The sequence below is a fragment of the Wickerhamomyces anomalus genome (genome assembly GCF_001661255.1).
Source record: "Wickerhamomyces anomalus NRRL Y-366-8 unplaced genomic scaffold WICANscaffold_1, whole genome shotgun sequence".
Taxonomy (NCBI): Eukaryota; Fungi; Ascomycota; class Saccharomycetes; order Phaffomycetales; family Wickerhamomycetaceae; genus Hansenula; species Hansenula anomala.
Window position 1 is genome coordinate 1,467,883 of NW_017567110.1, and position 27,852 is coordinate 1,495,734.

The following is a 27,852-nucleotide window of genomic DNA, read 5'->3' on the forward strand; positions in this document are numbered from 1 at the left end:
GTTGTGTCATTTGGAGGTCTATAATGATTGATATAGGGCGTTCGTGTTTCTTGTGGTAGGTATTTTTTTTCTGAACGTGAAAAAACCTGCCATTGGATGGCGTGTCATTAGGCTGGTATTATACCGTGGTTTCTCAAGGCAAGAAGACATCTACTAGCTGCGCTTGTGTAGAAATATAGTTTTGAACTATTAAATAACTCCATTGCTATAGATCTGTAATGATGTGGTTATATTTCAGTAAAACGCGCTACAACTCTCTAGATGTCTAGTTGAAATTTTCTATCTCCCACTGGAGTTGTCCAAAGTCCAAAGCCATTTGGCGACAAATTCACAAAACTATTCAAAACTCATCAGATTTTAGTACTTGAAGAGCCAAATAGTTCCTAAGTCCAATTGAAACACATATATAGCCTTAGAACCATTTCAAGTGCTTCGTTTCCTTCAATTTCTGAAGTTGGCCTTTCATCGCACCTTGGACAAATGTCTTCGGCCAGGAGTTAACTATGGAGGTCGAATTTGGACAAAATTACAGAACAACTACTACCGGAGGTATCTCTCTGAAAATTGGTAGCCATATTAATTGGCCAATTATAAAGCTATATCTACAATATCTAATAAATAATTCAAAAACTGGCTGTTTTATACGTGTTTGAACTTGACCTGTTTTGTCGACTTTGATTTTTGAAGAATTTCCATGGTTCGGGAAGCACTTTTGGTGTTACGGCCACTCGTTTTCAAAATTTGTATGGGAGGAAATTTTTCCTCGAAAAAAAATGAACGATCCCGTTATATGTGAATATTGTATTAGGTGTTCTCAAATTATAAATGAAAATCTTCCTATGTGTTACAATGTTTCAACCTCTTAACAATATTGGCTGATATGGAGTCGTATTCTTTATCGAATAAGTTGTGCAGAGAGAAAACGACTTCTATGATGCAGGAGAAAACAACTAGATTATGATAGATTGTGGTATCAGGGTTGGTTTATTGAAACTAATAGTGTGCCAAATGAAACATAGAGCTCTAGGTATACTAGTGTTAACCAGTAAACACTGGGATTGAAATTACAAGATGCACTCAGGAGTGTGTGTTCTCGAAATTTAAACGTTGTTAAATAGATACGTCTCATGTGCTCGTTTTACTATTGATTGTGAATGGTGAAATATCTGAAAGGACCGCGCGCTAAGAGTGAAGCCAAAACCCTATCTAATCATTAGTGTATTGTGTGAAGTACAGAAAATAATCACATGAAAGAGAGCTAAAGGGGTTTCTGGTCAAATATTTCAGTTTTCTTCATATCCCATATGTTATTTGACAGTTCTTGATAAGCTGCATGGATTTTTCAAACTTTGGACTAGTTTGAAGTCTTGAATCTTGAGCTAATGTACCAATTAGGTTGCTGTAGAAACTTAATTCGATATTCGAATCACAATTAAAAAACCTCGGCTGTTGATAGAATCAAAGGTAAAAATGTCACATGTGTTGTATGAACGGCTGAACAATAGGTAAGTTTCTCTGCAATGACGTTTGTGAATCTTTAATATGGTGAATTCTGAAATCTGATTGGATTTAAAACCAAGTTCGAGAGATCCTCAGTTAATTGAAGCCTGCAGGCAATCTTCAAGCACTAGGCCCACGAGATTGAGAGAACCTTTAAAAGCAGCTTGTGATTCGTGAATATCAAATCAACACTATCCTCAACACATAAGGAAACCTGATGTACTCGAATTCCTGCATTTATTTCGGATAGAAATTTGAAAAATTAGTAATTTCAACTTCCATGGACAACTGGCACTAGACTTCAATATCTCTGAATCCAAATGCCTTGGTCAATTGAACTGCGAGAGATGTATATACATGAGTTTTCGAGTTACATGTAGTCTTTCAATAAATTGTTGAAGACAACTGTGGATCAACAAAGCATAGTCTGTGCAAGAAGAGACACATGACACATGTACACTAGGGAGGATTTTAAGAACACTAGTAAAATTATCTCGCATTACTAATGATGATCGCAGTTTGGTTAGCAATTGCTTTCTCATGGTTTGATGGGGCTAAAGCTTGAACCCCAATACGCTGGCCTATAAAGTAATAACGTATGTACAAGAAGATCATGTACCCAACAGAGGACATTCACGTCCATATGTGCTTTACAATCTGGTTCTGTGTTGTAAACAGTGCCTTGAGTCTGGTTAACCGAAGATTATCAACAATGCAAAAGGTATCAAGATCATACAAGGAGATTTGCTACTGTTTGCATGCCAGAAATTTCATTTAAACAAAGCGTGAGTCCTAGTGGTGAGTCGGACTGACTCCTGAATATTTAAAATGTGAGCACTCTAGAGCCAGCTGTGTATTGAGTCAAGTACAGGTTCTGGTTTCTTTGACTTTATGGCTCTATTCAGAAGCTCTATCCCTAGATAGAGACTTGTCCCTCTGGAGTAGATCCTGAAGCAGACTCAGCGCCCAAAAGCCAGCCCTGGTGCTCAATACTTGTCTGGACTCACACTCACGGCCCTCAGGTAATAATATCTAAGTTTGAAGTTAATAAACTGATCAAAGGACTATGTAAGACACCAGCCCAATATTACTATTGAAAAGTTGGATTTAATCATGGCTTGGTGTGACTCGTTAAAGTGTTGTATGTGTCCAACGGAACTGGGTCTCATAAGGTTTGATTTTTATGTCCAGCTATCGGAACTATCTCCCAGTCGGAAATAATTGGGGGGACAAATTCATCACTAGAATTCAACGGCTATTGTGATCATGGTGAAGTTAACAAAGAAATGGGTACGTTGTAACTTGAATCACATCTTGCTCCGTTGAAGAGCATGCAGCAGAACAGGTTTCAACACACAAGACTTGGTCAGGCGATGATAATCACCTGTCCAAGATCCAGGAGTCGCTCTCCTTGAATGGTTCAGTACTAGATGTACTACCAGCAACATTGCATTGTTCATATCAACTACCTTTTTACATGTATTATTATATTATGTGGCATGCAGCAATCTGGTCCCAAATTTACCTCTGTAAAGCTCAAACTTCACACTTAATTTAAATTCCTAGGGCAAATTTACCTAGCATTGTATCGACTTTCAAGGTGAGACAAGATTAAAATACACTTCACAAAACCCATCATGAGACACATATGGCCTAGGTAGTCATAATTTGTAATCACTAGCACGTTGATCGAACATAACTTGAATGAAATGGAGACAATAGATTAGAAGGCTTGCCTGCGACGTAATCAAGTTTATTTGTTGTCGACCAGCTTGCAATTCTTTCATAAAATATCTATAAAGGAGCCCACATCAAATACAATAACGTCGAAAGTCAAACCAATTACACCGCTGAACATTCTGAAATTCTGATACATCGACAATACACTCATGGATCACTTGACAACTGGCATTTCAAATATGCTTTCCTAAGCTTAAGCACTCCAGGAAGTAGCTCTTTTTGGACTTTCAAATCACGACAACTTAACATGACGTTGAAGCTTGGAATTAATTGTACTTGAGACAGACGAAAACTATTGACACTTGTCGTTCTGAAGCTGAGTTCCAGTGAACGGTTGACCTTAGTTGTACCGATTCCCACAATCTCTCAATTTCATGTGTTCTTTTAAACCCTTCATATCCTGATTAAAGTTCGACGCAGCAGATAAATCAAATCTCCCTTGACATCTGTAGAAGCAGCCTGCTTCCATGAAATTGGGTGGAACCATTAATGATATTGTTTGCCAGTAACGAAAATATTAACAGCGTCTGCTACTACAATTGTCAATATAATGGTTACCATTATCTCTGTATTATCAATAGATTCCACGGCCACTGAATATTTAAATTGATGAACTTAGGCGCGGTCTATATTATTACTCTCGCGCGCGCAGTATCAGCCAATACAATTTCAATATTCCATCGATATTAAACACAAGTCCGATTAAATCCATCAATGCTTCTGAAAACTCGCCATGCTTCAAATCTCTTGAATAGCACCTAAAACACTATGAAGAGTCTCTAAGATAGAATTCGTAGTTGATGTGAAGGAGCTTAATTCATTCCATCAAACTCATCATCACGCAAGAAAACCGTTTTGATACCTCCGAAGCCCAGCTAGAAGGACAGTGCACAGAAGCAATTCCTGCATTCAAATTTTACAGTGCTCTTTCGATGAATCCGAGTGAACATCCCAGTCGAATCTTGTAAATTGATTGATACTACACTGAGAAATATGAATCAACGACTTCAAAGCAATCTGCTGTAATACTCGATCATTCTAGTCAAAATTAGTACTGCAGTCAAGACTCATGAGGCTTGAGCAATGATACACAGTGCACACAGAAGACTGGACTCAACACCTCGTCCGGCACCTCGACGTTTGGTTCACCTCCAGCACTACAGCACAATGCGAAAGAATCCCTTCAATTTGTTCAACAATACCAAGATTCTAGTACAGCCTTCTTGAAATAATGCAGTGTATCCTCTTAATGCCGTTCTTAAGCGCGTGTATTAGTGATTGATAATTGGTCTCTAAAAAATTACGTAGTGCAGCTGCTGAAGCTTCATCTTGAATTCTGCTCAACAAATTTCGAAACCTACATCAATCGATCAGCCCCTGACGACTTTGACCTTACAATCGATTTGTAGAAATACATAAACTCTCTATTGGATTATAAACATATACAAAACTGAATAACCTATGACTCAAAAAAACTCATCAAATGCAATAATAAAAACCCAATAACACAAACTCTTCAAAGTAATCACCCATAGAGCAGTACTATAAAACAAAATTCAAACCAAACGACAACATACTAGGCCTATCAACAAAGAAAACCAGTGGCACCCCTTAAACTATAAACTTCATAAATTCATCTTCAAGAAACATAAATTCGAAACTCTTCATTATTCAAATATTTCTTCTCGTGTGACTTCAATGCCCTTCTCATAACAGAATATTACTCATACACTTCAAAATCACAATATTCCATTGGTGTCTTGTCCATACTAAATAACTTAATTTAAAATATTTGCAAATGATATCTTAGATTTATCTGATGGACTTTCTAACTCTTCTGATTGTTCTTTTTTAACACCAACATTTACTTTCTTTAATTCAGGTAATCTATTGATTGTATAGTTACTGTTATTTGTATTACCTGGTTGTAAAGGTTGAATTGGGGCTTGAATTGGAATTTGAGGTTGATGTTGAGGTTGATAAAACACAGGAGATTGGAAAGTATTTGGAACAAATTGAACAGGTTGTGGTTGATTATTTAATGGGTGAGGTTGATAGTAAACGGGATTGTAATTTGGATGAGGTTGTTGGTTTCTTAAACTTAAAAAACTTTGAGCAATGGCATGTTCTTCACTTGAACTTGAAGCTTTACTAACATCATCAGGTGTAGTTGAAGTTGAGGTTGGTGGTGTGGATTGTTGTTGTTCAGTTTGTTGTTGCTTTTGTTGTTTATTCTTACAGAATGGACAACTTCCCTTCTTACCAAATCTTCTTGGAATGTATCTATAACCTGGGTATTTTTCAGCATGTCTCTTTTTTTCCTCTTCAGCCAACTTATTCCAGTAATCTTTTTCATCTGGGGATAAATCTCTCCATCTCTTACCTAATTCTCTAGAGACATCTGGGTTGGTACGAATAACATTACCTTCATCTAAAACCGATTGATGATGCTGTTGACGGAATAAAATAAAAGCATTTCTTGGTCTTGGAATGTGATTACCTTCATTACGACATGTACATTTGTCAACAACTTTAGATGAGTATTTTGGTGAAGCTGGACCAGCAGTTCTTGGTTGTTGATGTTGTTGAGGAACTATTGTTGGTGAAAAATCTTCCCTCTTCACAGGTTCTGGTTGATGAAATGAAGCGACACCAGATTGATGGAGTTGATGGGTTGGGAGTTGTTGTTGTTGAGGCGTTGGATAAGGTTGGTATGAAGGCATGGATGTGATGATTTGAGATAATGGTGGGAGAGAATGTTTAGGCACCTCTTGATTGATGTTATTATTGATCATTGGACTTGGTAACGGTGAAAAGGTGGTAAACATCTATGAATTGATGAAACTTGTAGAATGACTTGTTCTAAAACTTAAGCGCGCTATTGGTTAACAACGACTAGATGACAATAAACAATCCTAATGTTGTTTATTATTGAATGGGTTGTGGAACTTAAAAGAGCAGCTTGATAACAAGAGGAGAATGAATAAAACTAAGGAGAATTGAATGGAAATAGACTGAATTGAATTGATAAGGGGATAACAATATGTGTTTCAACTTGTTGTTTATCAGTGACAGGATATTGTTGAAAGATCAGTTTGGGATGATGTTGAACTTATATATGTTCTGAATTTGAGCTTCATAACAAAAATGGTGTGCTGTAGGATCATGCGGGCCTACAGAGGAGCTTTATTTCTTTTTGCTAGAGACAAAAAGGCCAGTGCAGGAAGATTTTTGGGACAGACAGAGAGTATCCTAGGTAGAACTCGCAATGGAAAATCCACTTTTCCCACAAGAACAATCAAGTTATGAGATCAAAGAGCACTGAGAGGTCTTTTGCGACTTAGCTTGGGGAATTAATCCATTGACTCATTATCAGGTGGCTTTTTCAAGCAGTTGTGATGGCTCACTGTCTCCTAATTATAACCCAGCATACGTTGGGATCGAAAAGGTCCTGGCCCTCTCCCAAACCTAGAGCTGCAGGACACTGATGCAAGGCTCGGTAGACGGTGCTCAAGACTTGAGTCTGAACTTTGGAGTCTAGCTACCTTTTTTCTTTTTGGTGTTCGAATGAGATCATAGAAAGCTACTATCATACACTTCAATCGTCATCAAAACAAATGATTACTTATTACGTTAAAAGGGTCTTCATGTAAGAGCCAAAATAAGGTTACTTGGAATTCTTTAGTTGTCGTTATTATTTCTAGTTTCAACGTTGTACTTTGTAATTAATTTGTTGGATTCGTGGTACAACCTAATAACTATGACCAACAGCTTGATTTCTTTCCTTGAAATTTGACCGAAAAGGTAGAGATGAGACAAGCAATTTGAGGTAAATCTATTTCCGAAAACTAGCATGAGCCTCTATTCAAGTTGATCTTCGTTTCTTCAAGATTAATCGTGATTCGTAGCGCACAAACCTCATGATGCCTACTATGTACAAGCCATTCCGTTCTTTAAAACTGAGTTGCCCTCAACTTGTATCATGATTTATGACTGTTCAACATACATCACAGTAGCAAAGCATTCTAGATATGAAGTGAAATCGTTGTTGCTCATTAGTATGCTTTGAACTATAAGTAATTATAATTAGCATCTTGTTTTTTTTACTCCTAGAAGTTACTGGTATGGAACATTAATGGTTAATAGCTGAGTAATCTAGCTCTTGACACAACATTAATATTAACACAAAGCTAGCATGATCTGGAGGTCCAGCTAATAAGATAGGCGACTACAAAAGGCTTGATTATGAGTCAATTAACTCAAAAGCTTCTTATTTAAGATGATTAACCTTAATCATATTGTTGATATGGTTTTACTATACATGATTCTTTTTATAACATTCGATTAATATCAACAGCTTTCTGCTCAAAAAAACAACGTGCAGGTTATATCTAATTAGTATGCCTTCTATTTACACTATACTTGCACGCCAATATAAGAATTCTCAAGCGTAATTAAATATATTGAATCTTTAATCAGTTACTAAACCTACGCAGCTTTTGCTGTGATTTGATGTTGAAATGCAGTTCATGAAGCTGTCTGTCTAGCCGCACTTGTAAGGCAAGCTTATCCAATTTTGAAGATTGGAAGTTTAAAGCCTCGTAATAGTACATCGAATGTCGTTAGGCTTTTTCAACAATGTTGTTTGATCTTATAGTGGTGCGGCAGTTGAAGATATAAATAAATACATGTGTACACTCACAAATCGTGGATATTGTTAGCTCATGTTCCAATAATATTATGGAAGCGAGCCAACTTTGAAAGCTGGCCCAAGTACAATCCATAGCCCGACGACTACTTCACACATGGATCAACCACTGAATAGGTTTTATAAACTGTTTACGCTCACCAGCAGCTCAGGCAATATAGAAAATTATTATTATGAGAGCCTACCTCTGATCACAGTAAGCTGTGACCACCCTACAACCTTCCTGGGGCTCACGGATTATGAGTGTAGCTGATTGGATTTATCCAAACAGATGTAATTTCTATGGAGCAATACACTAGTGAGTCGGCCTTTGCGCTGTTATTTTTAACTTTTTATCTTGGCCATGAGCTACCACATAACGGCCCCTTGAACAGTATAACATGATTATTAGTTACACTTTTAACTACAAGCACTAGGCTTCAAATATTTTGACTTACAACAATACACAATTGGAAAGCTGATGCCCCCAACTGGCGGCACCCGATCAAAGTCTATATGCTGACCACATTCAATAAGCTGAACGTCCATGGCCCACGTCTCCTATTGGAAGAAGACTCAAGCAAAACAAACTAAATGCCTTAAAACATGTGAGTGATCAAAATCCAATATTCAATCCAATCATCAGGTATCGTTTCAGGTTTATTATCGTAATCAGTGTTTGTTTTGTTGGAGGTTGACAAGTCACGAAGTCCTGATGTTCATTCGCAGCTAGGTTTCAGCTTTCTAGACCTCTTTGTTTTCGTAGAAAGTACATCTTCAAGCATGAGCGCTGAAAAGCGAGTCGCGACTACAGTCGATTAGATCAGGAATCAGAAATCTAAGTTACAACTATAACGGATCTTTTCAAGATAATCAGTGAACTAGATTGCTCATGAGCTCTAATGCTACGTCACAAAAACTGGCTTCAACTACAAAATATCTTGGAGTGCTTCTTCGCTTCTATTGCCACTAGTTTTAGGTTTCAGTCCATTTCACTTGAAGGGATCCCTTTACCGGTGTGAGGCTCAGGAGACTGTTCAGGGGCCTTAGTCTCTGGATTACAGAGTGCCAGGCCTATACATTAGGGTTTTAAGAGCGCTGCCAGGTGCATAGGACCAGGAGGAATGGGTGATGGGACTCGGAGATTGCTACCACCAGCTCATCGCTACGAAAAGGGAAATTTTTGAGAGACAAGCCCCTCGAAAGTGGATTGTAGCTATCTTGAACAATAGGTGGCATCACGTTTCTTTTGTTGGCTCGCTGACAATAGAGGATTCAAGGACTAGCCTTTGAGATTCTCGGAACAATCGAGCGTTCCAAATGAACAACCCTCACCTCAGGCCTCAGCTCGTGAAGTGAACGGTTCACACAATTTAGAGTCGATAGGTGTGTGCTACGTTGTATGATAATTTTGATTTGATGGCATTAAGCTTTCATCAAAGCTGAAAGCGAAAGCTTCTCTCACCAAACCTAAATTACGACAGACTCCAGGGGGAATTGCTCTAAAGTTTAATTGAGGACTCAGGAGTACGTTGAGCGGTGCTAAACTTACAACTGTTATGCTGGACCTCTATTATTGTTACAGCTGAATACATTCATCACCAAGTAATTTATTCAGCGCCATGTACCATAAATCATCTGCTGGTGACATAACCATCATCTTGCACTGAGGAACCAGAAAAGCACCCAGTCTTATAGAAGAGTCAGGGACCTAAGGAGCATAAATTAACCCAATATTGTGATATGTTTTGATGAATCATGATGAATAAATCTTAGTAAAAGAACCTTAACTACATATGGACTCAATACAATGTGGTATTTGTGTACACTTGTTAGAGATGATAGCAAACTGTTCACAATATCAATGAGTGATCCCAATTAGTACACCAAGAAAGTTCAAACTATTGTGTCCATAATATTCATATTTTTTCTGGCCTCATGATATTAAATATTGTACAAGTCGTGAGTGTAATGCCAACTTTCAGGCCAATAGACATGACGGCAGTAAACCTCAAAGCACTTGCTACAAGAAGCTTCTATTAATAATGTTGCGTGTTCTTTATTATTGACCGTATAGTTCTAAGCGAACTATTTTATTGTACAGAACAGTTGGCACGGATACAGTTACCAATCTTGGAGAAAAGTATAGTATCTGTAATATTTATTATTCTTCATTAAGCCCTTCAATTCATCTGTAGTTGGACGTTCCTTGTCATGTGAAATAATAATACACCGTGGCCTTATAATATTGTTCAGAGTCGAGACGTTCTTCAGTTGAGTCTTCACAATATTGACTTGCCGCATAGGACAATACACATGTCAATTTGCTTTTGACTCGAATTACTTCAAAAGTACGCTTGGATTCTCACTGTTGAAGTAACTAATTATCAATGACTACATTGTGCCTTTTGGGTTAATTTCAACTCTTCCTAATGTTGGGTGAGCTTTAACGTAATTATTTCAAGGTATCTGAAACGCGTTTTGATGCCATTCTGTGAATAAATCCTATGAAATATTCCAGCTAAACCTATTTCATTTTGAAGAGCATCTGCACTCATACTTTAATGAAATGACTGACATGTCTCTTGCAAGCTTGAAGTAAATAACGTCTGTATAATAGCCCACGACTATCCGACTTTTAAGTTGGAAATCTGTTCATAGAGCTTCAACGCACTGATTAAATCCAAACTACAGATCTCCCGAGTAAAAAAGTATGCATATACCAGTTGATCCGGGGGCTGTTAAGTTGTTAGCTAAAGTTCAAGCCCATGTATTCTCGTATAATTTGTTCAGTACTGTAATTCGTTGATCAAAACGTCGGTGGTACGTACAGGTAAACCGGTACTTTTAAACATTTTTCCTAGAATTAGTACACTTTGACCTTCAAATAGAAAGTTGGTGTAACACTCAACAACTCGCTATAATTTAGGATTGATTTGAGCCAACGTACTAATCATAGATCTTGAACAGACATTGCTAGACTCGGGTTGATTGAAATATCTACAATTTAACCCCAAGTGCATGAGCGTTTTACTATATCGTACTACATCATCTTCAGCATCAAACCTTCTTTTTGGGCTGTAAACAAAATATTAAGCGGAATCTAGAAAAAGAAACAATTTCCAATATTCCAACCAAAATTATTGTTATGGAACGATCATATTGAACTAGATCTGTAGGTATCCTCAATGATTATTCTACGTTTGTACAACAAGTATTAATACCGTCTCGAGTGTATAAGGAATCCAAGAGCAATCATAACATCACGGTTTGAACACAGTTCGCAGTACTATTCATCACAGTACTATTTGCTTAAGCAACCTATACCAAGAGCGTTTGATTTTATAACTCTGAGCTGGCCTATAACATTTTTCGTTGTACGATGCTCTAATTTTTAGATCAATACATGTGACTTCAAACTACGGGCTTCGAATCTTAACTAAATTACACGTCAACGTCTAGTTGTAATACACCCTTTGGATCAATGTCTCCAAAATACAGACCGGGTCCAACCATGGTTAATGACAAGCAAATCCAGAACCAATGTCCAATCCGTGAACTCTATCGATAGTACCTTGATCTTTTGTGTCCAATTGTGGCTAACAGGTCTCAATCAAGGCGAAAAAGATCGTGCGCACTACCTTTCATTGTTAATAAGGTTTATCGCGGAAACTTGACAAATGATAATGTAATTTAGGCTGTGTTTGAGTCTTTGAAAAAAGTTGTACACTGGGGACTGTGAGCCATGAAACTGGTAGACAGTACTAGTGAATCAAAGACAACAAGGGTTGATCAATGATGGGCATGAACTCAAACTGAGAGTTCGTACTTGAAAGTTGAAACTTTTGAGACCAACTCCTGAACTAGAGCCTTTATTGTTCAGTAGTTCAGTACATGGCAGACATGAGTCTTGTTGAAAGATGTTCCTTCGAGTTAATCATAATCATGATGCGATTTGTAGTACACTGTTACGTTTTGAACCCTTGTTGTCCTTGTTGATGAGATCTCGACTAAAATCGAAAGTGGCTCTCCAATTCAAACTCAACACTCACAATGAATGCTTCATAACACTCTCTAGTACTGGATATAAGTGGATTGTGGTTAATCAAAGAACATAAAATGGACCTAGTGATAAAATGAACCATGGAATCATACAATCTATTATCTGTACGGAGCAATAAGTATGGGATTATTTCTTGCAGTACTTTAATTGTCCCAATGACTTAACGAACATGTAAAGATAGTCAAAAAGGTAAGGGACAATGGGCAATAGACATGATCTTTGGGATAACGGGACAATATGATGGTCAAGAAAAATAAAATATACGTTAGTCTTTCCAATAGCTGGATCATGAAGTTGGCGTTTTGTCGTATATCAGTACAAGGTTTGTTTTCCTTGTGTTTCATGTACAATGACATTTGAGACAACCGTTGAAATGAAATCACTGACAATTTCTGAGACTTGTTGAAAGATACAATAGGAACCTTTGTATTGTGAGTAGTACATACAATAGGCTATTAAATAGTTCAAACTTCAACAGAATTGACTAATACACGATTCAACAAAGTGGTGATGTTAACAGAGCCGCTTGAATCCTGATAGCAAGATAATCATTGAAGCACAAAGCAACACTTTACCATCTCCAAGACGTGAATGAACTTGGGCTGGACCTTACCCTTGCGCTGTCACTAGCCTTTGTGCTCACTGATTTGTAAGAATCACATTGATTTTTACATGTACTCGTAATTAGTTCAATTGCCCAACTAAGATCTTCCTCGTTTTACTATAGCATGACCATTAATAAACATCAGACCAAGTCCATAATATTCACTTTCTCTGTGGAATAATATGATGTACTTCTACTAATCTACCTCATCACCATCGCTCTCAGCCGGCGTGGCTGATGACTCAAGACAGGCCTGAGCTAGAACGGCGGGCATTTGCGCAAGGCCCAGAACTGGAGACGCGAGGAACAATAGGCTCTGGGGAAGACAATAGACAAGAAATACGACGCTCAACCTCTGAAATCATCGATGACATAGGCTTATTACTTATTACATTACAAGGCAACCAGACAACTTCACTTGTAATTATGCAATTGAAAAACCCACTTGATTAAACTTTCTTCACTAATTGCGCTCCTTTAAGGGTGCATTCATCACCTTTAAGTTTTCGATATCTGGATCCCGGTGCACTGTTATATTTGTGTCGATGTATTATGACTGGGCAATACCGCCCGTCAGTAATATTTATAGTAACATTATAGTAATTGATGATGACACTGATGTTCATGATCTAGATCAAGCTCTTTGCTTAAAATATAGACCAAAGATTAATCATAGTTTCATTAATCATGGTCCATACAATATTGCTACGCGTACATTTTGAAGAAGTCTACAATATCTCGTAAACCTCGTCAATCGTATATTATTGTAAGAGTGGCTCTACTGCAAGTTGGTGAACATAACTCTTAATACATTGTGTTTTTTGCTTTCAGAATGAACAAACAAACTTGCTATCTTTCGATCATAATTTATACAATTGAATGAACTACCCCTAATAATATTGGGATCATACTAGTACGTCCGTGATGATGGATATCATGAACTAATTAAATTATACATTTTTTGATTTATTGAAGCTCTAAAAGTATTGTTAAAGTTAAATTGTTTTTTTTTGTTTACTTTGCTCTGTTTAAACAAGGGGCTTTTGAAGAACAATCAATTTCGTATTGAAGTTTGCTATATCTAGTCGCAGTCTAAATGGATATTGTTTGCTTTCACGGCTATGAATGTATCGACGTTCACCAAAGAGATTATAGGCATCACCAGCACTAGTATATTAAGTTATCTGCAAATTAGTTAATTAATGTATTGTTTAGTTAAAAAACAACTTTAATTATTTCTAGCCAGTATCAAAATGCTTCTCTCAATTGATGTATTTTTCTTCCTTCAATAAACAAAGTTATTCCCTTTCACAATCTTATTAAAAGTATGGGGAAAGATTTTAAACGGAGAAAGCAAAACATGTCAAGTGCGTAAATACTAAACATTAATTAACTTTTCCTCAAGGTAAACGAAGAATAACTTTAATAATAAGCAATGATTTGGAATCCCAGAAAAAAGACAAATGAAAAGCGCTTAATCTTAATGATTCTGTAGTAGTGGTTAGGTAGTCACCTAGAGACAATTTGCTATAATATTACACACTAGATAAGTTGGACTAGTCTCAAATGCAAGCTGATTCGTGAGATATATTAAGGTTTATGACCATAGGGTTGGTTGTTGGTTTTTGGAATTGACAATAAATAATATCAGTCGAAATTAGTCTTAAATATCAATTTTATTTCAACATTTTTTTAAGATGAAATATTATTGCTAGTCTTATACTTAAAAGCTTATAGGAATATAATATTGAGGTACTGATTCTCCATTTTTAATCTGGCTACGTTTCCTAGAGAGTTATAATATAATATGGGCGGTGTGTTAATGGACGTTATTAATATTTATAATATAGCTGAAGAATTACGAGTTTTATACCGCTTGGCCGATTTTGGTCGACAATAAACATTATATGGCACTAGCTAGCTAATTCTTATATAATTATAATTAATTTATATATTATAAGTATATAATTCATATTGCTGCGCAATATGTTGAAATTAAATATACTCAATAATTATATTGTTATATACCCAATCCACTACTATGATCATGTCAGTTACTAGTTAGCCAACCCATATATTGATTGAATATATATCAACAATTCTTTAATTTTCAATTCCTCTCCCATTTTTTACTTCTATTTCCAGGTTCATAAAGCATTAATCATGCACAATTCCTTTAAGCTAGTGGTTCAGTCACCTTAGAATCAACTTATAATTAATAAAATCAAACCATAATTAGGATATAGTACTTCCTCGTCGACAAGAAAAGACGTATTAGGGTCGATATCTTGGTTATTTCAACAAATTTTACAAACAATATCGTTCCATTTATATATTAACATTATTAAATATGGCGCCCCCAGCAGCTTTTTTAGTTCATTCTAATTACTTGTTTTTATAACTAATATTGATGATCTGATTAATAATTATCCCTTTATTAATTTATAATATTATTATAAATCAGTCATTATATTAGCTGAATACCACTCATGAGTACTCCCCAGCTGTGATACGTATATAAGCATTAATATTTTAGCATAATTTTGTTATAAATACTAGTACACATCATGATTAGATACATGATCATCATGATTATAATTAAAAAAAATAAAAAAAAAGCGAACTTCAGGATAATATTAAATATAATTACAGTATATTGATGAGTTAACTGATTATAGCTTGTGATGATGATTCATATTACTCAACTTATCAACATCGATCTTCAAACAGTCAATTATACAGCTTGTGCCGACGTCGACTTGTAAGATAGTTTGCAAGATCGTGTTATAATTGGATGATATCATGATGAATATTCGAGGTAATCTGCAGCCTTTGATTAGTGAGACCGTGAATGTTTTGATTCTCTAGTTCAAGTTTGTCTCCAATTCCCAAACCATAGATAAAATCAAGGGATTGAAGCTTATTAGTGCTATCGACCAACCAGTAATTATACAATACTGTTGTCGAAACTTGACACGTGAAGAATTGACAGTGTTTTTGTTAAGTGCTGTCCTTAACCAAAAACATACAGTGCGTCGTACGGCCAACAACGCTCGAAAAAGTTTTTTTTTCTTCCAAATCGGTTCATGCTAAAAAACACAAAGCCCACTGAAAATCCATCATCAAACCATCACCAACAATAGAAGATATACAATCAAAAGATGATTGTTCAATCATCACAGCACAAAGTACAGGCTACAAAGCCAGCATTGGTCTCTCTATATATAGACTTCACCAACCCTAAGTTCTCTTTCCGTCCACTTGCGTCCTCTTTTGGGAAGTCACAAGTTGCCCCTTCGAGCGAGAATGTGACCGCTTTTGGAGCCCTCTATGTAACCATGGCAACCGTGTTTACACAGTTCCCGATCGGGGACCAAAGAGTAAACATCACCAAAATCTCGAAAAAAAACGTCCCAATAAAAGCTTTCGTTTCCTCTCCAAAAATTTTCTCTTCTCTTTCTTCAGCCAGTCGCCATTCACATTCGTTTGAGTACAACTATCCATTCAACACACACTCCAGTCATTCCTTTAACTTATTCAGAGTGTTAATAATCCACAAGTCGTTATATCTTCAGTTCTAAAACCCTTTTTTAATTCAGTTCTTCCAATAACTTTTTACAAAGAGAGTTTGCTATTTTGAATTTACAGCCACGAAACATTTTCAATCAACAACTATTATTTTTAAAACAATGATGTTCAAAAAATCAATTATTCCATTAGCTTTAGCTTCCATGGTTTTAGCAGATGACCCAACTACAACCTACACTTCAACTCTTTTGGTCACCGAAACTTTATTGAGTCCATCAGAATCCTCTGCTTTACAAGCTTCATTAGAATCTGCCTCTGAAGCGTCTGTTTACTCTGCGTCAGTCGCTTCAGAATCACAAGCATCTGCTTATGCTGCTTCAGCTTCCAGTGCTTCAGCTGCTTCAGTTGCTTCAGTTAACTCATATGAATCAGTCTTATCTGCTTCATCAGCTGCTCTTTATGAAGCTTCCATTGAATCAGCTGCTTCATTATCAAGTGCTTCAGTTGCTTCAGTTTCACAAGCTTCAGCACAAGCTGCTGCTTCAGTTGCTTCAGTGTCATCTGTTTCAGCTTACGATGCTTCATTATCTGCGTATCAAGCTTCTGTTTCAAGTGCCTCAGCTGCTTCAATTGCCATCGATAGAGCTATTGCTTCATCATCTTCAAAAGCAGCAGCAGCAGCAGCCCTTGCTTCATCCTCCTCCTCATCATCAAAAGCAAAACCAACATTATCCACTGCTAAAGGTTTAGTCGCTATTGCTTCAGATGCTTCAAACTCCACTTCATCAGCACACAACACAACAACTTTACACAATTCAACTCATTCATCAACCAATGTTGTCTCTGCTAGTTTGACCTCAATCTCTTCAACCTCATCAGCTTCTGGTGCTCGTGCTGCTAACGTTTCATCTTCATCTTCTAAAGCTTTAGCTGTTGCTCAAACTATTCCAACTGCATTCACAGTCGGTTTCATTGGTTTAGTCTTTGGTGCTCTATTATGAGATTTCAATACGTGCTTCACCTTCTTTGTTTTTTTATTTAAATGATGCTTCTTTATTTCAGCCACTAGAACTTGGTCATGCAATTCTTTTAATGTGCCCAATATCTGTTGTTCCTTTTTGAACTCCTGCTTTTCTTTACACCAGTCTTTTTTCCATCACAATCCATTTGGAACTTTCGTTATACCATAGTTTTATTTTCATTCTCATGACATTATCCATTATGTTTGCTTATTATTTTTGTTACCAAAGTTTCATATATTTTATTTTGGCTAATATTGTATTTTACTACAAGGAGTTTTTGATTTTTTTTAACGTCTGATTTTATTTAATGTTTTTTATTTTAATGGACAACTCGATAATCTTTTTAGATTTTTACATTGTAAGCTTGTTTGAAAAAAATGCTGTATTTTATTGGAAGTAATGTACATATGCTAAGCTATTTACTGGTTGAATCATTTTTGCAATACTTGTTGGTCGATAACAACAGAGTATATACTATTACGAGCACCAGCACCTGCTTCAATCCAACGACCTAATCTATGCTCTTTTGATAATGTGGCCATGATTCTGAAGCTTTCTTTATTATTAGCACCAGATTCAGCAACATCTATTCTTGTAACGACACCTCTTGCATTTCCTAATTCTCCCAATAATGTGAATGATCTCAAATTATCTTCAAATTTCCACAGCTTCAAAGATCCATTCCATGAACCTGAAATGAAAATATTTGAATATGGAATTGCATGGATAGCTGTGATCCAGTATGGTTGAGCTTCTGGAACTTGTAAATTTCTTGTTTGATCATCTTTCTCTGCTGATGCTTTTTCAGATGGGAACTCAGGAACTAATCCATGTGCCAAATGCTGTATAAACAAAGGTTTCTTTTTAGCTAAGGACCATAATGATATACTTCCATTATCTGATCCTGTAACGAAATGTGAATCATCGAGCATGGAAACACAATCAATACTTCCTTCTGCAAAAAATTTCTCTTCATCAACATCCATTTCATCATCAACATCTTTTCTTTTCTTTTTCTTTTTTTCAAACTCACCACCTCTAAAAGTCAATCTGGTTTCATCAGCAATTTTCCATAACATTGCAGTACGATCTCTTGAACCAACAGTGACACAACGTTCTTGACCTAGAGCAGCAATATCAACAACATGATCTTGATGACCATACAAAATTTCTAATTGTGCAAATTGATTTATACTATATGTTCTCACTTTCAAATCCGCACATGATGCATATAGTTGATCAGAACCTCTACGGAAAACTAATCCAAGAACTTCACCGCGACGATCACGAGTCTCCAATACTCTCAATGGAGCTAATGATTCTGAACTCCAAACTAACAATCTTTTATCTCTACCACCAGTGACAACAAATTTACCATTTGGACTAACTGCAACTGTTAAAATTTCATCACAATGACCGTTATCTTTTGGTTCATTTGAAACTTCTATGAATTTTTTACCTCCTCTTGTATGTCTTACTCTTTGTGGTTTCTTTTTGAAATCTCTGATATCCCATTTGATCAGTTCCATGTCTTTTGAAACTGTATAAGCATATGGGAATCGTACTGCTAATGAAGTTAATGCTTTTGAACCAACTCTAGTGATTGTTGGTTTTATATCTGAGAGTAATAAGTTGTCAGCAATGTACCTATAAACATGACCTTTCGTTTCTGCAACATCTTCTTTCAATCTTTTAGCAATAATATCATTATCTAAATCTTGAGCATCAAAATCATAATCTTCAGTTTCTTGTTTTAAATTTTCCAAATATTGTTTAGCCAAACGACGACGTTTATCTGCCGCACTTTCTTGAGCAAATTCTTCTTCACTATCCACTTCATCTTCATCACGTTCTTCCTCTGCCCCTTCATCATAAGAGACGTTCCCTTGCTCGTCATCACTATCACTTATTCCTGAGATTTCTTCATCACCAACTTGACTACGTTCTTCTGTACGTTTTGATTTCTTTGCATTCTTGGTGGTTGTGGATGTGTTTCTGGTATTTCTGCTTCTCTTCTTTCTGGCTTTAGGATCAGATAAGAATGGATCACCAGCCATTATTCTTGTACTGTAACTAGTTTATAATATTTGATTTCAAATAACTCTTTGAAAAAGTACTGTATTTTGATTGTTATTATGTTTAAATTTTTTTTTTCGATGCCGTTACCCTCAACATCAAAAAATGCGTCCTTTACCGATAAGTTTTTAGAAGCAGAAAACAAGGAAAATAATAGATTAAAGAATGGGAAATGATTACAAGTGCTACAAGATGGATATGGATTGATTAATAAATAACCCTGTAAATTTTTTCGGTTTTTTTACGCTCTTTAATACTGTTTTTAAATGGTTTTTGAAAGGGGAGTTTATTGACACATGTACTAATGGCATATCGTCGTATAAGAGCTAACTTCTTCATGACTGTTTCGGTTATTCCTTGGTATTATTCTCTTTCAGTATTTGTACTGCATATCTTTCATCTCCAATAATGGAATATATACCTAGTATTTCCGCAACTTCTTTGTATGAGCTTGTTTCTGGTCGTAGTCCTCTTAAGAATTCATCTAGAACTCCTCTATATTCATATCTCAAAATATTCACGCTTTCAGCTTTTTGCGCAACAAATTGAAAATTGGGTAATGATGTGAATATTTGATGGATTGTGAGGTATAATGATGTTAATTGTTTCAAGACTTCAATTTGTATGCTAGAAAGGTGTTAGATGATTCTGTAATTTGATGAATTGGCGAATGCACTTACTAGTCTTTATTCTCATTCAACAATGTTTCAAACTTTTCAATAAAAGTCTCGAGTAGAAGCATATTCTGTGCATGTTTCTTTTATTGTTAGTATCCATGCTCTTGAAATTGTATCATTTCAACTCACTTTAAGTTGTTTCAATTTTTTGATATTCTCTACCGAGGCTTCAACATGCTTTTTTGATTCATCCAATCTGCTGTTCTCATCTTTGAGCTTTTTTCTATATTTGGAGACATCTACTCTTAATCTGTCAACCAAATTTTCACCACCTTCTAATGATTTCCCTAGATTTATGAAATCAAAATAGTCGTTATTAACGAGGTTGAACAGCTCTTGATCAAGCTCTTTCAGCAATGAAGAAAGTTCAGCCTGTAGATCCTCTAATGATGTAAATCTATAGTGATCAAATAAAAACTGGTCAACATTGAATTTGACCTCGTTTATTCTTACAATTGATTGAGCTGGGTTTGTTGGATCTATTTGCAAGTCATTGAGAAATGTTTCTCTAGTGATTGTTTTAGGAAATGGGAACTCTTCATTTTCAAAATTCAGTTCCTCTTCAAATGTAGCAGCCATAGTTACCAATTGATCAAGTCGATGCCTCTGAATGCCTTCTCCAAAAGATTACTTTTGTTGTTCTTTTCCTTGATCTCTCTGAATCTCGAGAAAAAGTAGTGGCCGTTCAGAGAATCGCGAAACGCGTTAGGAAGAATATTTACAAAAAGTACAGAGCTGAAACTTACAAAACCCATAAACACCGCGTTTATTGGCATTTGAAGTCGTTGATTTTGCAATAAAGATGGTGGAACCTGAAGTCAGAAATGTGTACTCCTCTGGAGGAAGCACCTACGTTGCCTACACCAAGAATGGCGATCATCTTTTAGTTGCAGGTTCATCTGGATTGATCAGAAACTATAAAGTTGGTGCAGAGGATTCTGAACCAAACAACATCGATATTTTAGATGAGATCTCTGATCTTGCAGTGTTTGGTGATGATAAAGTTGCAGTTTCCTCAAAGATTGGTGAAGTAGAATTATATTCCTTGAAGGACAACAAAGCCGTTGGTAAAGTTATCAGAAGTTCACTACCTTTAAGAAGTACAGTCTTTACACATATTGGGACCATGGTTGCTGCTGCTGGTGATGATGACGAGGTTCAAATTGCAGATTTATCAGATAATACTCGAGTCATAAAGCTCAAAGTCAATGATCAAGTTCATGACATTTCATATAATTCAACTATTGATTTGATTTCAATATCATTATCAAATGGTGAAATTAAGATGTACTCATTAACTTCAGAGGAACCACAGTTATTGGCTACAATTAAAGATGAGATACCGAAATTGATTTATCAAGATGATGATGAAGAAGCAGAAGATAATGTTATCACAACTAGAGTTGAATGGAATCCAAATGGTGACCATTTTGCGATTCCATCAGAATCAAAAGATATCAAAGTTTTTTCTAGATCTGAGAATTACAAACAGGTTTATTCATTCCCAAGATTACATCAAAAGAATTTAGCTGATTTGAAATGGTCTCCGAATGGTGATTATTTAGCATCTGCAGATATTGGCAATACATTAATTATATGGGATTCAGAATCTAGAGACACAGTTTTAGAAAAGAAATTGGATAGTAGAGTCAACAATTTGGCTTGGGCTAAGAATAACGCAGACGGTTATGATTTAGCTGTTGGTTCTGAGAATGGTGATGCTTATATTTTTTCAAATGTTGTCAAGGCTAAAAAGGCTAAGGGTGCTAGATTAAATGGGATTTCTGCACTAGTTGACGATGAAGCTGATATCAGTGTTGACGAAGGTTCTGATCAAGAAGAAGCAAATGCAGATGATATAAATTCAGAAAATGAATTAACTAATGATGAAGGTGATGATGGTGAGAAAAGAGCAGATTTTTTTGACGATGATGATGGATTTGTTGATGATGACGACGGACAAGGTTACGTTATTCCAACTTACAAGAGAACTCAATATGATGATCGTGGAAGTGTGGAGCCTGAAAGATCTATTAAACGTTCAAGACCATCAACATTCATTGGGGCTAAGAAATATAAACTAAAACCTTATTCACCAGGTTGTACTCCATACATTTCAGATAGAAGATATTTAACAATAAATTCGATTGGTTATGTCTCCACAGTTAAACAAGATTCTCATTCATCAATCACGGTTTCATTTTTTGACACTTCGGTTCATAGAGAGTATCATTTTGAAGATTTGTATGGTTATGATTTAGCTTCATTAAATACAGAAGGTATTTTACTTGGTGTTTCCGGAAATGATTCAAATATTACAAAAATACTATTTAGACCTCATGAGAATGTTAATGAAGCATGGGAAAAGAACATCCCAACTTCAAGTGGTGAAATTATAACATCAATTTCATTGAGTGATTCTGTTATTTTAGTATGCACATCATTCGGTTACATCAGAAGCTTTACATTGTTCGGACTACCAATAGGTCTTCAGAAATCTTCCCCTGTTTTAGCATCTGCCACTAATACCAACTACATGTTTACAGTTTCATTATCCAATAACAATCAACTAATATATAATTTGCAAGATTTGGAAGGTCGTTTCTTACAAAGAGATTTAACATTACCTTTAGAATTACAAAATGATGCTGATTTATTGAAAGGTATATTTTTCAGTACATATGGTGATCCAGTTATTGTTGGAACTGATGGTGTCATTTTGGTTTTAGCAAGATGGCGTACTCCATTACAAGCTACATGGGTTCCAATTTTGGATTCAGAGGAGAAAGTCAAAGAAATTGGGGGTAAAGGTGATTTGTCAGTTTGGCCATTAGGTCTTCATGCTAATAATTTGAACTGTATTATTGTTAGAGGTTCACAATTCCCAACTTACCCATTACCATTACCTTCAGAACTTGAAATTAAACTGCCAACTACCAAAGATTCAAATCAAGATGATATTGCAGAGGAACAATTTTTAAGATCTAGAACTATGGGTGAATTGTTAGGTGAAACTTTAGCTAACGATGGTGAGATTTTTGAAGAAGATAATGAAAGACTAAACGAATATGCTATTGCACATGATAGAGCCGTCTTACAACTATTTGCAAATGCTTGTCAAGAAGGTAAGAATGCTAAAGCATGGCGTTTAGCTAGAGAAGTCAAACAAGATCATGGTTTAGTTGCGTGTAACAAGATTGCAGAAAGAATTGGTTTAGTTTCCTTGTCCAATCGTATCAATAAGTTGAGAGAACAAAGAATGGAGGAGGAAGTGCTTTAGTTTTAATGAGTAATATATGTGTATTTAAAATGTTTGGCACATGTAACGTGTAATAAATAAAATAAATAAATAATTCAATAAATAGGCTGGAATAAATAAGAATAAATAGATAGACTTGCAATATTCAGATTTTACCTTCTTTTTTAGCAAGATCATAAGCAGCAGCAGAAGGACGGTCTTCAAAAATTGGTCCAAACCTTGTGTTTTGTTTCAAATGAATTTGTTCTGGGGCATTTGGGATTTCCTTCTTCAACTTCAAGTTTTCGAAAACACAATTGTTAAATAAAGTCTCTGCCTTTCTGCAATTGCTCATTCTATAATTGTTTTCATTCAAACATTCATAATGCAACTTGAAACTTTCAGCACAATGAGCATTCAAATCCTTGATAACAGAAGCAGCACATCTTGTCACTCTTCTTCCTTCTTTCAAACAGTCCAGTTCTCCTGTTCCTTGAGCCTCTTCTTTACAGAGCATGAAATCATCATTGTAAGGTTGGCATCTGGCACCAATGAAATAAGCAGCTGAATACAATGGGGCAGAAGTGGTACCGAGTTCATCAACTGGAGGTATGTCACTTGGTAAAGGGGTAGGGTCTGTATAGATCTTGTAGTTCAAGCGAGGCTCTCTTTCATTGGACATTTCGATTCTTGGGTTTCTGCTTTGAGTTGTGTTTTAAAGTAGTTGTTTCTTTCAACTCCTTGCCAAAAAAACATCCCCATTGAAATTCAAATCATCAACACAATTCGCGACACTTTAGCGAAGAGAGCGTATTACTTCCAAATCAGGAAGTCAACGAATCCATGTTTTTTTTTGAAAGGAAAAAGTGAATTTGCAAGAAAACATCAACAAGTTTTTAGATCTAAAGTTGATTAGAAGCTATTTGAAGGTCAATTGAAAGATAAGAATGTTTGGATCAGGATCAGGAGGCTTTTCATTTGGCGGTGGTAACACTGGATCATCAGGTTTCGGTTCTGGAAGCTCTTCAACAGGAAATACTGGTGGTGGATTCAGTTTTGGATCGAATAACAACAATAACTCTAATACAGCAAGTACTGGAGCATCAGGGTCACTATTTGGTGGTAATACTGGATCAAATACAGCTTCAACAGGTGGATCATCAGGATTTTCATTTGGTAACACTAATAATGCGTCATCTGCTGCTCAACCTTCAACTGGAGGTGGGTTATTTGGTGCTAAACCAGCAGCTCCAAGCACTACAGGTGGTGGTGGTCTATTTGGTTCCAATACAAATGCTACATCAACTCCAGCAGCTCCAACTACAGGCGGCGGATTATTTGGTTCCAATAACTCAAATGCTCAAACTGGATCTACAACTGGTGGTGGGCTATTTGGGTCAAACAATAATACAACAACTTCAACACAACCTAGTACAGGAGGTGGTCTATTTGGTTCCAGTAATACATCAGCACAACCAACTTCAGGTGGTCTTTTCGGATCTAATACCAATACCAATACAAATACAAATAACACATCTTCTGGAGGATTATTTGGTAATACGCAAAACAACCAACAACAACAGCAGCAACAACAACAACCAGCAACAACATCTTCCCAATCATCCCAACCATCATTTGCTTGGTCACAACCATCTTCATCCCAACAAAATAACACCTTACAACAACAACAACCGTTGTCATTTGCATCAAATACTTCACAAGATCCAAGGGTCAATTCAAACTATGCCATCACAATTCAAGAACAGTTATCAAAAGTTAAAAACTCATGGGATCCTACATCTCAGCAAACAGCATTGAAAACTTTTTTTTACAACACAGTTCCAGAAAACCAATCAGCTTTATATACAAAACCAGCCAATGAAAATGAAGAATGGGATAAAGCATATGCCAAAAAACCTAGCAATAACTCAATTCCTGTAAGAGCTGTTGGATTTGGTGATTTGCAGAAAAGATCACAAACTCAAATAAATCATGTTGCACAAGCTAGAGTAATTTTACAACAGATTAGTGAAAAGAATAAAATGTTGAGTGATAAGCATGATTTGGATACTGCTTCAAGAATTATTGCAGCAAAGGCTAAACATTCGAGAATTTCCAAAAGAATCTTGAGATTAGTTTCAACCCTAGCTGTATTGAAATCAAAAGGATATCAATTATCGCCAAATGAAGAAAAATTAATACAAACATTTCAAGAATTATTGAACAAATCTCAAGATCCTTCAGGATTAGGTAAAAGTAATGAATTATGGGCAAGATTAGCAGTTCTAAAAGAAAAGGCTAAAAGTTTAAGTGATCAATTGGATAATACTTTAGGTATTCAAAATCTTGATAATAATAATGTTGATGATATTAATGATAGTGAACAAAAACAATCACAAATATTGAAGATTGCACACGTTTTACAACAACAACAAAATGGTATTAAATACCTTGCTGAGATCATTGAAAATGATGAAAAGACAGTTCAAAATTTCCTTAAATGATATTATTGTGTACTATAAAAAATAGAAGAAAGTATGGAATCTTTATGCATTGTGTAATGATATGTACAAGTGAAAAAAATAAATAAAAGGGGAGTCATCACAGATCATTTTTCAGTATTTGCCAGATGTATTTTTATTGGAATAGAATCACTAGCCTTCATGTTGACATATTTACTCATATAACCAACATCCTGTTCTCTCGTTGTAGCTATAAAGAACGGTTCATATTTTGTAGCAGACTTCACAATAACATGATGAGGCTTTGGAATAAATTCAGGCATTTTCCTCTTAGTTAATGAATGTGGAGTAGGTGTTATATCAAGAAAACTATAATTTGGTTCAATTCTTTTAGCTTTACCAGACTCTAATAAATCCCAATCGTGCATTGTTGGTAAGCCAACTATACTCATCAGATCATCCGTTAATGTTTTCCGTTCCAACTCCAGTAGATCTGAATCTCTTGTGTTGTCTAAAGTGTATACTGCCACTGAACGAGCACCGTGATGTCTATAACCAGCTGGACTTGCGTAATCGTGCCACCATGAGAGAGTTCCTAGTTTTGCAAATTGGCTGTATATGTATCGTGCTTCTGCAGCTGTTTGTAGCGGCTTGACATAGTTCACAAACACCAGCAGGTGTGGCTTGATGATGCTGGCCATGGTTTGGTTGATTGGTGAGGTTTACTAGGTGAGCCTGTTTGCTAATGTTGGTGATGTTGGTGATGTTTGATATCGGTGATGTTTGATATTGATGATTTTATTTTTTTTTCAGTTGGTGTCAAAATTCAAAACATCAACAAAAACATTGAACAGAATAGACAACATTCAAACTGAACCTGCTTTGAAGAAATGAGATGAAGAAATTTCTGGGGGTTAGCTTGCTGCTTCTGGTGCTCAGTTTTTGGTGGAGGAAAGATCAAGAAGTCAAGGATTCTGTGGTTATCACAACACCTTATTCCCAGTTATCCAATCACTCTAGATCATTGATTGATCAATTACATGATGGTTATGATCCTAGAAGATTTGGTATCGAAGTGTTACATTATTTGAAGGATGGTAAAGGTAGTGTACCCATTTCTTGGGCTGATATTGTCAACCTTTCAAACAAGACCGATTTGGGGGTATACCATATGAAGAGATTTGACCTAAATCAAATTGTATTGATGAAACAACAACTACAATTTTTCCCAACAAGGAAAGGTGAATTACCATATATTAGTCAAATATCATCCATAAGTTCATTTATTGAACAGGAATTCAATGAACCTCCTTTCATTCCCAACTATAAGGCATATGATTTGACTCCATCAGATTTCAAATTTACTAAACCTCAATCTCACACAAATTCAACATCCAGGTATCGTTATTTCAAAGAAGGCTCACTATTAGAACTTCCGCATCTTTCTCATTATGATCTGAGGTTCTATTATAATAGAATTGAGCCAATAGATAGATTAGCAATATTACATCGTATTGCAAGATCTTGGTTTAGATTCACAAATAGGCTTGAATTAAAAACATGGATTGCCCATGGTAGTTTATTGGGATATTACTTTAATGGTTTAATAATGCCATGGGATGATGATTTGGATGTTCAGGTAACTGCATCTTCGTTCGAAAAATTGATGGAATATAATGGGACTTTGGTTATTGATTATAATGATTTGAATCTGGGGAAATATTTGATTGATATTAATCCATGGTATGGTGTAAGGTCTAAAGAAAGTGATAATAAGATTGATGCAAGGTTTATTGATGTTGAAAGTGGATTATACATTGATATAACTACATTAAGCCATGATTATATTGATAAGAATGAGTTTGATGATGCTGGGTTAACAGAAATGTATAAAGTTTTCAATCCATATTTTGATCAAATAAAAACTGAAACAGAGAAACATCTAAGTGAAATAGAGGCAAGTTATAATCAAAGTGTTCAAAATGAAAATTTAATTTTTTGCAAAGATTATCATGTTTACAAGATTGATGAATTGTCACCTTTAATTCCAACGATTTTTGAAGGTGAGGTTGGATATGTGCCAAATAATATCCAAAATTTGTTATTGAGAGAATATAAAAGGAAAAGCTTATATTTGTTTGAATATAGAGGGTTTCAATTTGATAAATTCCGAAGGATTTGGAAACATAAATCAACCCAATATGAATATAATGAACTCATGGCCAATTTTATCAAACATCATGAATCAATAAGAC

The 27,852-nt window shown here is 35.8% G+C and overlaps 9 protein-coding genes across 9 annotated transcripts; 4 read left to right on the plus strand and 5 right to left on the minus strand.

The window, feature by feature from the left end:
• Nucleotides 1–4,661: 4,661 nt before the first annotated feature.
• ROX1 (Rox1p) lies at nucleotides 4,662–7,296 on the minus strand (the record flags this gene model as incomplete). The annotated part of the gene is made up of 2 exons (XM_019184045.1): nucleotides 4,662–6,039; nucleotides 7,247–7,296. 2 exons carry the CDS (start codon nucleotides 7,294–7,296, stop codon nucleotides 5,019–5,021), a joined length of 1,071 nt encoding a protein of 356 aa, XP_019041398.1. The 3' UTR covers nucleotides 4,662–5,018.
• Nucleotides 7,297–16,283: 8,987 nt separating this feature from the next.
• On the plus strand, nucleotides 16,284–17,123 carry WICANDRAFT_60259 (uncharacterized protein; the record flags this gene model as incomplete). Its single annotated transcript, XM_019182963.1, has 1 exon — nucleotides 16,284–17,123. One exon carries the CDS (start codon nucleotides 16,284–16,286, stop codon nucleotides 17,121–17,123), a length of 840 nt encoding a protein of 279 aa, XP_019041399.1.
• Nucleotides 17,124–17,593: 470 nt separating this feature from the next.
• RRP9 (ribosomal RNA-processing protein RRP9) lies at nucleotides 17,594–19,072 on the minus strand (the record flags this gene model as incomplete). The annotated part of the gene is made up of 1 exon (XM_019180879.1): nucleotides 17,594–19,072. A coding segment is annotated over one exon (1,479 nt), but the record flags the coding sequence as incomplete, so codon positions are not given.
• Nucleotides 19,073–19,613: 541 nt separating this feature from the next.
• Nucleotides 19,614–20,503, minus strand: WICANDRAFT_87408 (uncharacterized protein; the record flags this gene model as incomplete). The annotated part of the gene is made up of 1 exon (XM_019186110.1): nucleotides 19,614–20,503. A coding segment is annotated over exon 1 (410 nt), but the record flags the coding sequence as incomplete, so codon positions are not given.
• A 196-nt stretch (nucleotides 20,504–20,699) lies between these two features.
• Nucleotides 20,700–23,177, plus strand: CTF4 (chromatin-binding protein CTF4; the record flags this gene model as incomplete). The annotated part of the gene is made up of 2 exons (XM_019182631.1): nucleotides 20,700–21,839; nucleotides 21,918–23,177. 2 exons carry the CDS (start codon nucleotides 20,700–20,702, stop codon nucleotides 23,175–23,177), a joined length of 2,400 nt encoding a protein of 799 aa, XP_019041402.1.
• A 103-nt stretch (nucleotides 23,178–23,280) lies between these two features.
• WICANDRAFT_87411 (coiled-coil-helix-coiled-coil-helix domain-containing protein) lies at nucleotides 23,281–23,847 on the minus strand. Its single transcript, XM_019186111.1, has one exon. The coding sequence runs from the start codon at nucleotides 23,815–23,817 to the stop codon at nucleotides 23,302–23,304; it is 516 nt and encodes a 171-aa protein (XP_019041403.1). The 5' UTR covers nucleotides 23,818–23,847; the 3' UTR covers nucleotides 23,281–23,301.
• An 844-nt stretch (nucleotides 23,848–24,691) lies between these two features.
• Nucleotides 24,692–25,639, plus strand: NUP57 (FG-nucleoporin NUP57; the record flags this gene model as incomplete). The annotated part of the gene is made up of 1 exon (XM_019181274.1): nucleotides 24,692–25,639. A coding segment is annotated over one exon (948 nt), but the record flags the coding sequence as incomplete, so codon positions are not given.
• A 104-nt stretch (nucleotides 25,640–25,743) lies between these two features.
• WICANDRAFT_60265 (uncharacterized protein) lies at nucleotides 25,744–26,298 on the minus strand (the record flags this gene model as incomplete). Its single annotated transcript, XM_019182964.1, has 1 exon — nucleotides 25,744–26,298. One exon carries the CDS (start codon nucleotides 26,296–26,298, stop codon nucleotides 25,744–25,746), a length of 555 nt encoding a protein of 184 aa, XP_019041405.1.
• A 701-nt stretch (nucleotides 26,299–26,999) lies between these two features.
• WICANDRAFT_18293 (uncharacterized protein) lies at nucleotides 27,000–27,779 on the plus strand (the record flags this gene model as incomplete). Its single annotated transcript, XM_019180778.1, has 2 exons — nucleotides 27,000–27,457; nucleotides 27,572–27,779. Coding segments are annotated over 2 exons (666 nt in total), but the record flags the coding sequence as incomplete, so codon positions are not given.
• Between the last annotated feature and the right edge of the window lie 73 nt (nucleotides 27,780–27,852).

Bases quoted from the DNA above. Each gene is read 5' to 3' on its own strand.
- WICANDRAFT_87411 (XM_019186111.1), bottom strand. From the start codon at position 23,817: ATGTCCAATGAAAGAGAGCCTCGCTTGAACTACAAGATCTATACAGAC.